This window comes from Lepidochelys olivacea, assembly GCF_965140295.1.
Source record: "Lepidochelys olivacea isolate rLepOli2 genome assembly, chromosome: 2".
NCBI lineage: Eukaryota > Metazoa > Chordata > Testudines > Cheloniidae > Lepidochelys > Lepidochelys olivacea.
In genome coordinates, this window is record NC_140412.1 from 22197815 (window position 1) to 22216372 (window position 18558).

Sequence of the window (18558 nt, forward strand, 5' to 3'; positions counted from 1 at the left end):
TAGCTCACGAAAGCTCATGCTCAAATAAATTGATTAGTCTCTAAGGTGCCACAAGTACTCCTTTTCTATTTCCCCTTGTTTATTCCTCCCCCTCCCACTGTTCCTCAGACATTTTTGTTAACTCCTGGAAATGGCCCACCTTGATTATCACTTCAAAAGGTTTTCTTCCACCCCACTCTCCTGCTGGTAATAGCTCATCTTAAGTGATCACTCTCCTTACAATGTGTATGGTAAATATCCATTTTTGCCTGGTCTGTGTGTATATAAATCTCCTCACTGTATTTTCCGCTTTATGCATCCAATGAAGTGAGCTGTAGCTCACGAAAGCTTATGCTCAAATAAATTGGTTAGTCTCTAAGGTGCCACAAGTACTCCTTTTCTTTTTGCGAATACAGACTAACACGGCTGCTTCTCTGAAACAATTCAGTTTAACAAAACCTACAAAACTCAAAGGCTGAAAAATGTACAATGTTTGGCTAGATCAGTTTTCATCAAGAAGCTTCCTTGCAGGTCACTCATTTCTCGTATATGCACAAACCAAGTGACTGAAGAGGATCTTACTTTTCATATTGACTTTGTAGACCACAGGTAGCCCGGTGCCTGCTGTAGAAACGATTTTCCAAATCAATTTTAGTTTCTCCAATGAGGTCATCCGCTCCAACCATATCATGGTCATAGATCAGGATGGAGAGCACAGATTCCTTAGGGAAAGTGGCCTGAATTTCAAATGATCTGAGGCAAAAATAGATAGGATTTTATAAGACAAATCATTTTTAAAGCTACAAGTATCAGTCATAAAAGGTATAGTGGATGCTACAAGTGCACAGTATGCCCGCAGGCATGAATAGTTTCTTCAGTTAGGTATTTTTACTGAATACCTGAACACACTGAAAACATGCTGAATAAAAGGAGTATAGTGCCCTACCTAATCAGTTCCAACTGAGGTTATGCATCTGCATTTTGTTTCTGAATGGTTTGTATTCTTGAAACAGGAAGTACTAAAACTCTGAAGAGAGAACCCATTTCCATGAGATTTCTTGCCGAATTCCCAGACCAAAGAAAAGTGGCTAAGTTCAGATAAACTCTGATTACAAACTGAACTGACCCTTTGAACCTGAGGAAGTCAATAGGAGCTGTTCATGCTAAGCACTTCTGCAAAGTACACCATAGTGGCTTAGATTTTCAAACCTGGCCCCAACTGTGGGTGTGGAACTCTTTTGAAAATCTGGCCCTCTGTGGCTAAAGCAAGGCACTCAGAAATTGACTGGCCCAAAATCAAAGGCTACCTTTGAAAACTGGGCTCTGGTTTGGTCCTAAAAGTCTGAGATTGTTTTATAGTAATATTCAGATTTAAAAACACCACCACAAAATTTGGAAATTAAATTTTGGAAATTAAATTTGGAATTAACTAATCAGGAAAGAGAACTTGGAGTCATCATGAATAGTTCTTTGAAGACGTCCACGCAGTGTGCAATGGCAGTCAAAAAAGCAAACGGGATGCGGAGAATATCTTATTGCCCTTATATAAATCCATAATACGCCCACATCTTGAATACTGCGTACAGATGTGTCTCAAAAAAGATATACTGACATTAGAAAAGGTTCAGAGAAGGGCAACTAAAATGATTAGGGGGTTGGAACAGGTCCCATATGAGGAGAGATTAAAGGGGCTAGGACTTTTCAGCTTGGAAAAGAGGAGACTAAGGGGGGGATATGATAGAGGTATATAAAATCATGAATGGTGTGGAGAAAGTGAATAAGGAAAAGTTATTTACTTGTTCCCATAATATAAAAACTAGGGGCCACCAAATGAAATTAATGGGCAGCAGGTTTAAAACAAATAAAAGGAAGTTCTTCTTCACACAGCGCACAGTCAACCTGTGGAACTCCTTGCCTGAGGAGGTTGTAAAGGCTAGGATTATAACAGGGTTTAAAAGAGAACTAGATAAATTCATGGAGGTTAAGTCCATTAATGGCTATTAGCCAGGATGGGTGAGGAATGGTGTCCCTAGCCTCTGTTTGTCAGAGGGTGGAGATGGATAATAGCAGAGAGATCATTTGATCATTACCTGTTAGGTTCACTCCCTCCGGGGCACCTGGCATAGGCCACTGTCAGTAGACAGGATACTGGGCTGGATGGACCTTTGGTCTGACCCAGTATGGCCATTGTTATGTTCTTAAATTTAACTGTCACTGTATCTATTTCACTTTAAGATAACTAATCACCTCATTAATCTGAGCTGACAAGATCATTTGCTGCTTCGTTTCTTGTTGTGAAATAAAAAGCCTTCTGCAGATTGAATTTCAGGAGGTGTTTGACTAGCATAAAAATTGAATAATTTGTAATCATACAATGTGACACAAATTCTTGAGATTTTAATTACGAAACCTCCAAACACACACATATCATTGCATAATAAATGCACTCTGCTCTTGAAAACAAGCAGAAATAACTGTAGCAAAATCCTAAGGCAGAAATCACGACGGACATTTAAATAAAGCCATCACTCACCTTCCAAAAACTGGGTTTAGTTGTTTGGGGATGTAATTGGCCTGGTCTTTAATTTCAGTTTTGCCTAGTCTGAGCACAATATAGGGATCTGAGGTGCCATCTGGATCAGCTGGGCTAAGATTATATGCCTGACAAAAAGAAAATACTCTTTCATCAAAATCCAAATGCTTCATTAAAGGTAATCATTAAATGTGGTTGTTTTCTAATGGAGCTGTTTTTCCACTGGCACATGGGATGTTCTGGAAACACAAATGCTAAGCTAGTCCTGCCTACTAAAATAGAGAGAGCTCCACTCGGGAGAGAGTGTTTGGAGACTGCTTAGGGCCCAAGTGCAAAGCCGAAGAGAGCAACTAGAACGGTCCCGGGCACTGTTGCTGATCAGAATGGAATGGGTGAGGTGAGAGGAAGAGAAAGAGCCAAAGGAAGAAGCTGACTTTGCTGGAGGTTTTCAAGTCCAAATCTATGTGGGATTCAAGGGGATTTTCCCATAAACAATGGGCCAGATCCTCAGCTGGTGTAAGTCATAGCTCCATTGACTGGCCCATTGTCTGTGATGGATGTGATCTGAAAGCATTTAAACACAGAAAAAAAAGTGTCTTCTTTCTCTGCTTCTCTTTTGTCTTTTAATTTAATTTCCTCTCCCTAACTCCAGGTTTTTTCTACCTTATATCAACTGATTTTCTTTTCTGCTTCTCTTTTGTTTCTCACTAATACAGCTCACTAATGGCTGTCTCTCTCCTCTGACTTCTCCATATCCCACCACGTTTCCTCAGTATTTGACCTTCCTAATTTCTACCATTGTTCCTTCAAGTTCATCATTCAGACTCCTACCCCTTTGCTTTCTCTTAAAGATATATTCTTCCATTCTCTCCTTCTCCTGCATGCTTCCTGCTTTGTTTGTCCCTTTTTTGCTATGATCCTCCCAAAACAGCCCCTAGAATTCCTCTTCTCCAGTCAACTGGGCGTCTTTGTGATTTACTATGAGAAGTCCTGACTGGCTGCAGATGCTACTCTGTTGTACTCTAACCCCCCCCCCCCCGCCCCATTATTTCAAGGCAGAAATAGAAGCTGTACACTTACTCTCACGATATACACCCGAACCAGAACTTTGACTGAGTTATTCGGTGGTATCCCTTGCAGAACTTTAGGCTGTCCTCCTTCCATTGAGCTGGAATCTTCAGGACTTTTGTATATGCAGAAAGAGCCCTGTGGATATACAATGTTTTATTTCCCTGGAAAAAACAACAGACCCAATCCAAAACAAAATCCTGGTGTGCAGACAAAACTTAATGAATGCAGTTTGCATAGACACATATTCATGTGTGCCCATCCACATTTTGCACAAAGGAAAAAAAGTGTAATAAATGCACTAAACCATGTTTCTGAAAATATTTCTGTTTTGTTTTGTTAACCTTCCAAAGTACTTCCTTTCAATAACTGTATTTAACTTTGTCAAGACATTCCCAGAGATACCTGCAAGCTCCTAGTCACAGCAGTATTAAATAAATGAATGCAACAGTTGTGGCTATTCCCATCTTCCAGACACCAATATTCTAAGGGTCACCATTTTGCTCTGAATCACACTCGTGTAAATTAGAAGAAATTCCATTGACTTAAATGGAACTCTACTTACAACACTGTGACTAAGAACACAATTTGCCTTTAGCTATGTAGTAAAAACTTCAGCCCCCATGCACATCACAGTATTAACTCATCTTACTTAAATAACCATTATTACCTAAAAGCAATTATCAAGTCATTTTAACAGAGATTTCCCCGATAGAGAAAGAAGAATCCACAGGCTCCTTTAAGGCACTGATTCCTCTGAAGTATAAAATACATCAGTTTTAGATCACACAACTATTATATTAATTGTGCTTTGAAGTATACTTGCAGATTTCCATATGGTAAGTTGTATTAGGTTGGGTAAGAGAACTAAGTAGAAGGCCAATCATTTAAGCTAGATAAGATAAAGTACCAGAAATTATACTGAAGAAATAAACTTGCATGAGCAGAGGCTGGACTGCATAAAGTAATAGGTCAATTCTGGCTCTACTTACTATGAATCTGTGATTTAACTCAGCTTTAAATAAAAGTCCTGACTCAAAACGACAGTAAACATTGTGGGTTGGAAACTGCCTCCATCAGTCAGACAATAAAAGAGAATAAATAGCAATCCTCATATGTAACACATTGTGTCTTTGGATCTAATAAGAGAATTAACTATGTCAATAGCAGATGGGCAATGTAATTGAAATGCATTTTCTGTACACCTAGAATATCACTGAAAACATGCATTTCTCTAAATTACAATGTATCCAATCAGCATTTAAACTCACCTTAAATTTTCCTATTATTCTGTCCTCATGGTCACTGTGATCTTTGCCTCTGAAGAGTTCAAACGTTTTCACCCAGTCTTCAAAGTTATTAAATTCACTCTCCAGGTCTCCATCATAGATCTTTGAAAAAATGTGATAATGCTCATTTCACAAGACATAGCAAGTAAAAACACAGCAACTGTTGTATTAACTGGTGACTTAAAGTTCAGCTCTAGCTCAGTGTTTAGGTTTTATAAAATCAAGCACCTGTAAAACCTTTTAGTAACCAACAGAAAAATATCCCGTTCCCCACCAGTGTTGGAAACTTTTAACAAATTCACCTCTGGAGTAGCAATCCAAATACTCTAGTACTGTATTAATGCATAAGAACCTGAAAGCAAGACGGATAAGAAAAGGTATTCTGGAGACAATCTTGCCTAGATAGGTAGAGATTGGATTGCCTAATAAAGGTCTTTCCCATCTCTAACTCCTACAGCATGTTTCTATGTGAAATAAAAAATAAAAGTGAAAAAGGCTGTGTAAATGTGCTCTCCAAGTGGAGACCTTTCCATTTAAAAATGGAAACAGTTTCATTGACCTGTATACTGGTTTCATGTCCCTTTTTATTCAATCCCTCTCTAAACAGCCCTAATCTTTTCAATCCCTCCACATGTCTCTACTCATTTTCCATGTCATAATCTTTTCTTTGACTTTGACTTTCTGGATCTGAATCCTTCCCATGCCACTAGTGCTTGGGGCATGAACAAGGCCCCACTATCCCTGTCTATAATGCTGATTGCTGGTATGGCTACCTGGCTGTGTTTCTATAACTTAACTTTTTTTGAGGATAGGTTGTTGATCTATCACTCAACTCCTAACCTGGAGGAGCCAATGGACTGCTTTGCATCTGATCCCTGCCTTTTAACGTGTCCTGCTTGGGTACCAGGAATAAAAACTTCCACTGGAATAGCTCTCAGGGTCATTGGAGCACACAAGCTTTTCCAGCAAGTCAAGGTGCAGTTCTACCTTTGATAAGATACAATGACCAGAATCTAATTTATATTCCCAGTGAGGGTCTACTATCATTGTATCTAATCCTTTCAACATTAGTTTCTATCCCATTCTTTATACACCCTAATATTTCTGAAATGCCTTGTCATTTATTCCCCTAATATCCACATTTCTGTGCTTTCATCAATATAAAAAGATATTTTAGGCTCACACATTCAGATGAATTCAGGTGCCTGGGAAGGAGTATTGCGGAGAGGGATCTGGGGGGTCATAGTGGACCACAAGCTAAATATGAGTCAACAGTGTAACACTGTTGCAAAAAAAGAGAACATCGTTCTGGGATGTATTAGCAGGAGTGTTGTAAGCAAGACACGAGAAGCAATTCTTCTGCTCTACTCTGCGCTGATTAGGCCTCAGCTGGAGTATTGTGTCCAGTTCTGGGCATTTCAGGAAAGATGTGGACAAACTGGAGAAAGTCCAGAGAAGAGCAACAAAAATGATTAAAGGTCTAGAAAACATGACCTAGGAGGAAAGATTGAAAAAAATTGAGTTTGTTTAGTCTGGAGAAGAGAAGACTGGGGGCAGGGGGGAGAAGGGGGCAGACATGATACATTTTCAAGTACATAAAAGGTTGTCACAAGGAGGAAGGAGAAGAATTGTTCTTCTTAAATTCTGAGGCTAGGACAAGAAGTAATGGACTTAAATTGCAGCAAGGAAGGTTTAGCTTGAATATAAGGAAAAACTTCCTAACTGTCAGGGTGGTTAAGCACTGGAATAAATTGCCTAGGGAAGTTGTGGAATCTCTGTCATTGTAGATTTTTAAGAGCAGGTTAGACAAACACTTTCCAGGAATGGTCTAGATAATGCTTAGTCCTGCCATGAGCACAGGGGACTGGACTAGACAACCTCTTGAGGTCCCTTCCAGTCCTATGATTCTATTATTAAGTGCATAAGTTAAGCGCACTTTGGCATGATAAAGTGTACACATGTATGTGATGAACTATAGACAAGGTGCAACGAGAACAAAGGGAAAGAAAAGGGGAATGTAACTCTAATATTTACAGTGTATTCCATAAGGGTGAAATTCAACCATGTGAAGATGGTCAGCATAAGAGCTAAACTCCCCTCCAGTCTCACTTCAGACTAGCCCTCTGCCCAGCAGTGAATTTTGTCTGTCCCAAATAACCTGAATTACAACAACAACACATTTTTTACCTTCAGAGTTGCTAGATTTGGGTCTTCTTCCTTTTTTTCCTGTTTCAACAACTTTTTTCGCTTTTTTTTGTCTGGCTCATCTTCAATGCTTAATGCTACGTGGCCAGATGTCGACCTAGCTACAGAGATTGATGACATAATTTAGGTTTATAGCAGCTGCAGTAATGGATAAACCTCTAATGGCTTAGATAAGTCCTTAACATAAATCTTGGGGGATCTTACTCCATTCCCTCTCCTCTATACCTCTCTTGCAATTTCTCCTGTCAAACCAGTCAGAGATTCTTTTCCTACAACTCCTCTCTACCTGATACACCGTTTTTTACTCCTCTCTATCACTAAATACAATCGTTGTCTGACTTATCCCCTTCCCTGTGACTTCTATTCTTACTCCCCTGCTTACACACACACACACACATACACACCTTTTCTTTCTCCTTCTTCCTCAATCATCCCAAGGTCAAATCTACTCCAACAGACCCTACTACCTTTCCAAATGTTGAGAAAAATTTAAGCTGAGGTCTTACCAAGATGGAATGCCATTGCCAAGATGCAAACTGCCTTCAGATCTCATATGCTTCAGGCCTTCCTCAGGTCAAAGGCACCAAAAATGCATGCCAGTGTGCCTCTGACCTTAGGAAAGCCATGGAGAGAGTGGAGATAGATGTAAATATGGCAGCTGCTCAGCAGAAACTGCCTACCCGGTTGACATCCCACCACTGATTTTGACAGCTATCAACAAAGGCAGGAGGAGCTTGTTGGATCTAACTATCCAAACCTTATTCAGGTTTAGTGTTTGGGTTGAGGTTTGGATCAGTCCTGTTAATTTTGTTAAACTAATTCATCTATCTGTGATATAAATATCTATTAATACTATCTCTCTCTTATTCTCTCTCTCTGGCATTTATATGGTGCCAGTCACCATAGTATCTCGGCAATGATATAAAACATATGTTGTGCAAGTAAGTAGGAAAGTCTTTTTCAGTTCTCAAGTCACCAGCCTGGTCAAAAACAATGGAAAACCCTGGCATAACTGTCACCACTAAAGTTTGTGGATGGTAGAATTCTATCTATGTTAAGTTTCAGTAGCAGCTGTGTTAGTCTGTATTCGCAAAAAGAACAGGAGTACTTGTGGCACCTTAGAGACTAACAAATTTATTTGAGCATAAGCTTTCATGGGCTAAAACCCATTCATCGGATGCATGCAGTGGAAAATACAGTAGGAAGATATATATACACACAGAGAAACACAGATATATATATACACATGAAACAATGGGTGTTACCATACACACTATAACAAGAGTGATCAGTTAAGGTGAGCTATTACCAGCAGGAGCGAAAACAACCTTTTGTAGTGATAATCAAAATGGGCCATTTCCAGCAGTTGACAAGAATGTGTGAGGAACAGTAGGGGTGGGGGGGAAATAAACATGGGGAAATAGTTTTACTTTGTGTAATGACACATCCACTCCCAGTCTTTATTCAAGCCTAATTTAATGGTGTCCAGTTTGCAAATTAATTCCAATTCAGCAGTCTCTCACTGGAGTCTGTTTCTGAAGTTTTTTTGTTGTAATATTGCGACTTTTAGGTCTGTAATCGAGCGACCAGAGAGATTGAAGTGTTCTCCGACTATTTCCCCATGTTTATTTTTCCCCCGTACTGTTCCTCTTGTCAACTGCTGGAAATGGCCCATCTTGATTATCACTACAAAATGTTTTTTTTCCCTGTCCTGCTGCTAATAGCTCACCTTAACTGATCACTTTTGTTATAGTGTGTATGGTAACACCCATTGTTTCATGTTCTCTGTGTATATATATATATAGATCTTCCTTCTGTATTTTCCACTGCATGCATGCGATGAAGTGGGTTTTAGCCCACGAAAGCTCATGCTCAAATAAATTTGTTAGTCTCTAAGGTGCCACAAGTACTCCTGTTCTTTTTATCTATGTTAAGGTGTCAGTTAACAATATTGCTGTACATGGGTGCGGCATCAGAACTTTGTATAGCATTTCTTTCAGGCGGCTAGGTATGGTCCATGCATAATTAGAATTTTGACTGATAGCTTTTCAGCACTGATAATCTGATAATTGAAATTTTGGTCAGCTGCCACGTTCAAAATGATAATGACTGACATTTATGTAGTACCTTTCATCCAGAATGATTGCAAAATGCTTTGCAAACTAGAAATCATTTCCACCACTAATAAAATATATCCATCTCTAGGATGGGAAGAGCCAGCCATTTTATTCTGAGGAGCAAATCTACACAGAAAGTACAAATATTAGTTTTCTTTCTCTGCCTATTTAAATAGTCAGGTTAGGAAAATAATTTGCTAACGGCATGGTTCACTGTCACAGGGATATGTAAAGCAGTAGAAGATTCTCTTCCATTAGTGTATTTAATGATCTATTCTTGTCCAATCCCATCAGGCTCTTCTGCTGAAAATTCTTGAGTTGACTGAGTTTGACACAAGAATTAGCTGCTATTGTGATGCCTATCATTCTGGACTCTATTTTCAAATTCAGATTCCTGGAACTGAACCCGGTTTGGGTTCTCAGTTGGATCAAAATTAAAAGAGGCTCATTTTTTGGACCTGATACAGATGCAGACCAATACTGTGGTAATCTTTCTAGAACATCTAACATTGTAAGATTTCCATCATTTTGAGGCTGAATTCTGCAAAGAATTGCTTGTGCGATTTGAACATCGTTAAACCCAATCCTCAACCCAGTTTTGTATCTCAGCATCTAAACTACCCATAGTCTAATCCAGATATGGATTAGGACCTAAACGCTGCCCCTCTCACAACTCTAGGAAGAACAGACATTCAATAAGAACAGGGTAAAAATGTTCTTAAATTAGCACAGAAATAAATTATTATAGTAAGTAAAAAAGTACATATACAAATATTTTACTCACTGTTGCCTGGTTTCCCCTTGCTGGGATAGATTGATTTTACCTTTCAAAATAAAAATAGAATAGTCAGACTCCTAAATACAAATGGAACATTAAAGAGGAAGCCATTTTGCATAAATCTAGCTTTAAAATACCATACCTCCATTCAAGTATGGGGCTACTGGGGCCCTTACCTTTTTCATTTTTTCCACAGAAGCATCGTACTTTGACCACCAATCAATAACATTTTCGGCAGATTCGTCTGCTATTGTTCTCTTTTTTCTTTTTGTGGATCGTTGGGAGTATTTTCTTGAGACCTAGCAAGGTATAAGGAAATGCCGTTCACCTCTAGGCTTATGTCAGCTATTAAAAACCAGCTGAGCTATCGAGTGGAACAGATGTAGGTGGGGTGGATTTCAGTCTGTAAGACCTACATTATTTTGTGTTTCTATCTTTGCATCCCACTAAAAGAATCCATTGTGATCATCATGTTATTAGTACAGTTTCTCTAATACCTTCAGCTGGTATCAAATATTATACTTTTAAAATTTGGGGCATTGCAACAAAAGCAAACTATTTAAAGGGAAGATCTACCTTAGAAAGAAGAAGAATTATATTTGGAAGGATACAGACCTCCTGACATCCCCTGGTTCCCTCCAATATCACTGCATTTGCAGATACATTCAGAACTTTCAATATGATCAACACTTGAGTTTTGAAGACAACTAGGATTCTGAATAGCCATTGAGAATTCAGCCATCTTCCCTTCGAAAAGATAAAGAGCCTGATTCCACAAACCAACTGCTTCTGCAAGTAGGCCCACTGACATCAATGGGATTGCTCATGTGAATAACGACTGGACCCTGTTAAATTGCGCATTCGGCCTTTCACACGAATAAAGAGTTGCCACTTGCAGCTATCATGTATTTAGCAGTGCAGCTACAAACAGAAGGGTGGCAATGGTGAGCTGTATTAGACACAGAGTTACAATACTAGGCTCTATATTTGGATGAATACTTTACTATATTTCACTCACTCTTGTATCTATAAATTGTGTTGTTACAGACGATAGACACACAGGGGTGTGTACATGTGGAGTTGAGACATCACTGCCTTTCCTTGTCCTTCAAACTATGCAGAACATTGGCAATGTGTAACTAATTACCAGTGCATCTAGGTGCTACAGGTAAGAAGTGGCTACTTTATCCCACTCCAAAAAGTGTAGCTCAAATGGAACACAATGTCAAATAGTTTTGTCACTCCTTCCATTTCATTTTTGCAAAAGAAAGAAAGAAAGAAAGATTGGTTATTTCCCCATCCAAAAAGTGATAGTTTATAGGGCTGATCAGAAAAAGGTTTCTGCAGTCTGGAAATGTTCTTCTGATCAGCTGTATGAACTAGAATGCATTTGCCCTGTCATGCTGACCAATATTGTCTCATTGTTTCGTTGTTCTTCCCTCTCTGACTGTATGCACCCATTGTCTTATACTTCAATTGTAACCTCTTTAGCACAGGGACTGTCTTTTTGTTCTGTGTTTCTACAGCACCTAGCACAATGGGGTCCTGGCCTATAACTGGGCTCCTACACATTACCATCATAATAAAGTTATTATTATTATTATTATTTTATTATTTTAAAATAGCTTGCTATCTGATGGTTCAGCCAAGTCCACCTTCTGCTTTCCATCTTCTGCTGGTTCAGAGGATGGGGATGTAGATTTAAGTGCAGATGGCAGTGAAGAAGCAGGTACAGCTGCTGCAGCAGCAGATTTTGCTGGATCTGGTTCTTGCATTCCTAATGCAGCTGAACCATGCTCCACATCAACATAAATGTGATCCGCTGGACGTGATTGTGGTTGGGGTGATGCAGGCAGCTGTGGTGACTCCGGAGCAGCTGAAATTAGAAACACAGCAAATTGGCAAGATTATGCCAAAAAAAGAGACAGTCATCGTATTGGGTCTCAAGAAAATATGAATAATGATATCTCTTAAAAGTCGCACAGGCCTTGATCCTGCAAGGTGCTGAGCACTCCAGCCCCAGTCCAGCAGATCCCTTAAGCATGTGCTTACTCCCAGTGCAGTAAACTATTATTATTTACTATTTTAACAAATATCACCTTGTCTTTTTATTTGGGGACAAGAGTTATATTGTGCATTTACCTTTGTCAGTTTCTATAACGTCCACTTTTGCTGTAGGTGCAGGAAGCTCCTTGGGTTTATATAAATATTGCTTAAGGCAATTGATGGTGTGTGTTCCAACAAAAGTGCTACGACCAAAAGCTCTCCAGTCAACCACACAGATACTGAGTGGTGGGTGCAAAAGCTCGTTTTCAGGCAATTCCTGGCAGAAAAGAACAGACAACAGCATGAGAGATTTGTTTTCCTTACTAGTGTCCAGAAAAGTGTCCTGAAAAGTGCTGGATTGAGAACCCTGACTATTGATGTTCTTGATCCATTAAACAGGTACAGCATGGGCAGTGTAGTTCTGTCCACTACCCTGCCAACCCTACCTAGAAAAGCACCCTGGCTCGTGGGTGGGCTGCTAAAAATGTGTCAGGGAAAACAATAAAGCCTAGAGGAATCAACACAGTGTTGGGAGTCAGGAATTTGTGAGTTCTAATCCAGCCACTGACTTGGCCAAAGTAATTTCACTTCACTGCCTCAGTTTCCTAGCTGTAAAAGGGGATAACATATATTGCCCTAGTTTACAGGGATATTGTGCTGATTAACTAGGTAATGTCTGGATATCAGTTTGAATGCGTAAAGTGCAATAAAAATTAAAGGTATCACAGGTACTTAGATATTATTATTGGTGCTTAGATACCATTGTGCCTTATAAACACTTAGATAGACTTTCATCTCTGTTGGTGTCGCCAGCTAGCGTAAATCCTTGTCCACTAAGACCTGAAGTGAAACCACCAGTTCATTTCGCACATGCCAATGGACAGCTAGGAAACTTCAAGGCACTACTGGCCAAGGTCAAATTCAAGTCAACAACCTAGAGGTAAAAGGTTCAAAGCTCATGGATCGTAACTAAGGTTAAGATTTTATCAGGGTTATTTTTAATAGAAGTCACAGACAGGTCACGGGCAATAAACAAGAATTCACAGAAGGGTAATTCCCGGAGCAAGGGGGCTGACAGACCGAGTCCCGCTGCCCTACCCACTATGCGGGGGGCTGACAGCCAGAGCCATGCTGCCCACCCAAGGGGAGGGGACTGAAAGCCTGAACCCCACCATATGGGGTTCACTGCCAGAGTCCCACTACACAGGGCTCACCCTGATGCTCAGGGAAGGGGGCAGGCTGACAGCCCGAGCCCCACCACACAGGGCTCACTGCCAGAGTCCTGCCATATGGGGCTCACCACACCACCCGGGGTGTCCTGACAGCCTGACCCCCGCTGCCTGAGGCTGACAGCCAAAGCCCTGAAGTCACACAGGTCATGAAAAATCATGGAATCTGTGACCTCCATGACAGACTCGTAGCCTTAGTCATAACCAGTCAATTACTTAACTGTCCAGTCTGGCAACAGCACAAAGGGCTTAAAAAGTAAAGAAAATCGAACAGTGCTATAGCTTGTGTCTTCCACTGAGTAAAGAAAAGACAATCAGAGAGAGAGGGCAGTGCATGGTACATACCACTTCAAACCTGTCTGCTTGGACACTGAAGTTGGGATTGTTCTTGACACTCTGGATGACGGAAGATTTAACTCCTTTCCCTGCGCATTCTATGAGAACCTGTGGGCGGTCCACGGAGAGGAGCTGTACCTTCTTCAGCTCACGAACGCCCCAGAACAGAACCTATGGCAAGTGGAAGAAAAGTGGTCAGCAAAACATAGGTTATAGTGGGCCAGACTCACTGGGATGCTCCTGACAGGAGTACACAGGTAACACTGGGAATCATGGACCAGGTTCACCAGTATGCTCCTGCCACTTTGTGCCACTCAGACAACTCATAGCTGCCAGAAAGCGCTGCTGAATCTGGCCCCAGTTATCTGTAAGAAATTGTTCTAAACACCTGTCAGAGTCTGAAATTAAAAAGAAGACTTCATGTCTTTGAACTGAAAGTTAAGCCAACTAACAATGTTAAACTGTTAACAAAACATAATCAGTTAATAATAATTTTATTTCTAACAGTCCCCTCCTCTTCAGGACAAACATGCTCAGTCCCTATTAATCTGACAAGTCAGATCCTCAGCTATTGCCTACAACAGAGCTACATCAGTTTATACCAGCTGAGAATATAGCCCATGGTATTTTGTCAGGAATAGTTTTATCACCTTTAGATGCTTTATGCATTGATTCACTGCATACCCTCTAGAACTCTCATGGAATTCCAAGTTTTCTTACACACCGGTACTTATTAGCAAAACAATTATTTAAGCTCTAAGTATAGAAAATAGCATTAAAATGACCATAATTACAACAATATAAATTAGGAATTAGAAAATCCAAAATAAAATTCTTCGAATGCCAAACCACGGCCATATCATTCAGGAGTAGACTGTGGGTAATGCCCTGACTGAGCACTATTTAAGCACATACCTAACTATAAGCACATGATTTGTCCCATTGACATAAATGGAATTCATGTGCTTAAAGTCTAAGTATGTGCTTAATTAACTCACGGAGTCGGGCCTCAGGCAGAAAACACATCTGAAAAAGAGATTTTTTTCCCTTTGTCCAGTGGATGGTTGTCATTTCTCTTCCTACTTCCCTTTGCAACAATTTGACTGTTTGATCCCCTGCGCAGAAAAAGTCACAGCAAGAATTGCTCCTGTGGTTGAGTTCACACACAAGCATTTCTAGTGACTGGCTCATCAGTCTCAGCACAGTTCATATGATTAAAATCTGACTTGATTTAGAAATCTTCAAAGACAGGCAATTAAACACATTATGTGTAGTTATAGGACCAACGACAGGAAGTGACACAACAGGACTGGTTAGAATTTGGTCATTATTCTGACAAATGAGGAGTTGCCAAATTTCCCTTACATTCTGTATAATAAAGTGACTTTAGGCCCAAATTGTAGCTGACTGTTCACAGGGGCATTAGAGGGGTTGGGGAGAAAGCACAAACACATGCACACAGGAGGCAGCCATCATTTGGCTGCAAGTTTTGGGAGCAGAGGAGGAGTGGCTAACACTTAGCCACTAGCAACACTAAATAACCCAAAGAGGGTGTCTTGGTGCAGCGGGGCAGGACCATACCGGCCTGCCCATCAAGGGTTGAAGGTGGGATTGAGAGCAGGCGACACTTCCCAATTGTCCAGCCATTTTACACAAGCATCTTCCATACTCATGTACCATAGCTAGAAAGACTGGTTACTTATGTTGTACAGTAACTGCAGTTCTATGTGTATTCTGCTCAAGGTGCGCATGTGCTCCACACACCTGGGACCAGAAGATTTTCCATTAGCAGTGTCTGTTTGTCCTCGCCTGTGCCCCTCTCCTCCTCATGCTCTGAACCAAGGGTGGAAGGGACGGTGCGCACTGACCACATCTCCAGCTCCTTCCTTAGCATGAATAACCTTAGGACAAAGATCCAAAGCAGAAGAGGAGGAGGGCAGGTCGCGGAACCACACATCTCGAAGAACTCATAAGAACAAAACATAAGAATGGCCACACTGGGTCAGACCAAAGGTCCATCCAGCCCCGTATCCTGTCCTCTGACAGTGGCCAATGCCAGGGGCCCCACAGGGAGTGAACCTACCAGGTAACGATCAGTGATCTCTCTCCTGCCATCCATCCCCACCCTCTGACAAAGAGAGGCTAGGGACACCATTCCTTACCCATCCTGGCTTATAGCCATTAATGGACTTAACCTCCATGAATTTATCCAGTTCTCTTTTAAACCCTATTATAGTCCTAGCCTTCACAACCTCCTCAGGCAAGGAGTTCCACAGGTTGACTGTGCGCTGTGTGAAGAAGAACTTCCTTTTATTTAAACTCCAGTTACTATACAACATAAGTAACCAGTTGTTCTTCTTCGAGTGATGGTCCCTAGGTTTATTCCATTTATTCAAGGGTGATGTCATGGTGGGAGTCTACTATAGACCACTGGACCAGGGGGAAGAGGTGGACGAGGCTTTCTTCCGGCAACTCGCAGAAGTTACTAGATTGCACACCCTAGTTCTCATGGGAGACTTCAATCACCCTGATATCTGCTGGGAGAGCAATTCAGCGGTGCACAGACAATCCAGGAAGTTTTTGGAAAATGTAGGGGACAATTTCCTGGTGCAAGTGCTGGAGGAACCAACTAGGGACAGAGCTCTTCTTCACCTGCTGCTCACAAACCGGGAAGAATTAGTAGGGGAAGCTAAAGTGGATGGGAACCTGGGAGGCAGTGACCATGAGATGGTCGAGTTCAGGATCCTGACACAAGGAAGAAAGGAAAGCAGCAGAATACGGACCCTGGACTTCAGAAAAGCAGACTTTGACTCCCTCAGGGAACTGATGGGCAAGATCCCCGGGAGAATAACATGAGGGGGAAAGGAGTCCAGGAGAGCTGACTGTATTTTAAAGAATCCTTATTGAGGTTACAGGGACAAACCATCCCCATGTGTAGAAAGAATCGTAAATATGGCAGGCGACCAGCTTGGCTTAACAGTGAAATCCTGGCTGATCTTAAACACAAAAAAGAAGCTTACAAGAAGTGGAAGATTGGACAAATGACCAGTGATGAGTATAAAAATATTGCTCGGGCATGCAGTAGTGAAATCAGGAAGGCCAAATCACACCTGGAGGTGCAGCTAGCAAGAGATGTTAAGAGTAACAAGAAGGGTTTCTTCAGGGATGTTGGCAACAAGAAGAAAGTCAAGGAAAGTGTGGGCCCCTTACTGAATGAGGGAGGCAACCTAGTGACAGAGGATGTGGAAAAAGCTAATGTACTCAATGCTTTCTTTGCCTCTGTCTTCACGAACAAGGTCAGCTCCCAGACTACTGCACTGGGCAGCACAGCATGGGGAGGAGGTGATCAGCCCTCTGTGGAGAAAGAAGTGGTTCGGGACTATTTGGAAAAGCTGGACATGCACAAGGCTATGGGGCCAGATGCGTTGCATCCGAGAGTGCTGAAGGAGTTGGCGGATGTGATTGCAGAGCCATTGGCCATTATCTTTGAAAACTCATGGCGATCGGGGGAGGTCCCGGACGACTGGAAAAAGGCTAATGTAGTGCCCATCTTTAAAAAAGAGAAGGAGGAGGATCCGGGGAACTACAGGCCAGTCAGCCTCACCTCAGTCCCTGGAAAAATCATGGAGCAGGTCCTCAAGAAATCAATTCTGAAGCACTTAGATGAGAGGAAAGTGATCAGGAACAGTCAGCATGGATTCACCAAGGGCAAGTCATGCCTGACTAATCTCATTGCCTTCTATGATGAGATAACTGGTTTTGTGGATGAAGGGAAAGCAGTGGATGTGTTCCTTGACTTTAGCTAAGCTTTTGACACGGTCTCCCACAGTATTCTTGTCAGCAAGTTAAAGAAGTATGGGCTGGATGAATGCACTATAAGGTGGGTAGAAAGCTGGCTAGAGTGTCGGGCTCAACAGGTAGTGATCAATGGCTCAATGTCTAGTTGGCAGCCGGTATCAAGTGGAGTGCCCCAAGGGTCAGTCCTCAGGCCGGTTTTGTTCAATATCTTCATAAATGATCTGGAGGATGGTGTGGATTGCACCCTGAGCAAGTTTGCAGATGACACTAAACTGGGAGGAGAGGTAAATACGCTGGAGGGTAGGGATAGGATACAGAGGGACCTAGACAAATTGGAGGACTGGGCCAAAAGAAATCTGATGAGGTTCAACAAGGACAAGTGCAGAGTCCTGCACTTAGGACGGAAGAATCCCATGCACCGCTACAGAGTAGGGACCGAATGGCTCAGCAGCAGTTCTGCAGAAAAGGACCTAGGGGTTACAGTGGACGAGAAGCTGGATATGAGTCAACAGTGTGCCCTTGTTGCCAAGAAGGCCAATGGCATTTTGGGATGTATACGTAGGGACATTGCCAGCAGATCGAGGGACGTGATCGTTCCCCTCTATTCGACACTGGTGAGGCCTCATCTGGAGTATTGTGTCCAGTTTTGGGCCCCACACTAGAAGAAGGATGTGGAAAAATTGGAAAGAGTCCAGCATAGGGCAACAAAAATGATTAGGGGACTGGAACACATGACTTATGAGGAGAGGCTGAGGGAACTGGGGATGTTTAGTCTATGGAAGAGAAGAATGAGGGAGGATTTGATAGCTGCTTTCAACTACCTGAAAGGGGGTTCCAAAGAGGATGGCTCTAGACTGTTCTCAGTGGTAGCAGATGACAGAATGAGGAGTAATGGTCTCAAGTTGCAGTAGGGGAGATTTAGGTTGGATATTAGGAAAAACTTTTTCACTAGGAGGGTGGTGAAACACTGGAATGCATTACCTAGGGAGGTGGTGGAATCTCCTTCCTTAGAAGTTTTTAAGGTCAGGCTTGACAAAGCCCTGGCTGGGATGATTTAATTGGGGATCGGTCCTGCTTTGAGCAGGGGGTTGGACTAGATGACCTCCTGAGGTCCCTTCCAATCCTGATATTCTATGATTCTATGGTTCTATTTGAGATGACTCTCAGGCAGTATTCTTTG

The 18558-nt window shown here is 41.6% G+C and overlaps 1 protein-coding gene across 1 annotated transcript in view; it reads right to left on the minus strand.

The window, feature by feature from the left end:
• The window catches only part of FER1L6 (fer-1 like family member 6), a 149209-nt gene that overhangs the window by 31669 nt on the left and 98982 nt on the right, over nt 1-18558 (minus strand). Inside the window, 11 exon segments of the mRNA XM_084619142.1 lie at nt 562-732; nt 2513-2640; nt 3593-3718; nt 4852-4971; nt 7028-7116; nt 7119-7175; nt 9976-10015; nt 10146-10268; nt 11625-11845; nt 12112-12292; nt 13590-13751. Coding sequence (XP_084475268.1) covers nt 562-732; nt 2513-2640; nt 3593-3718; nt 4852-4971; nt 7028-7116; nt 7119-7175; nt 9976-10015; nt 10146-10268; nt 11625-11845; nt 12112-12292; nt 13590-13751 — 1418 coding nt within the window.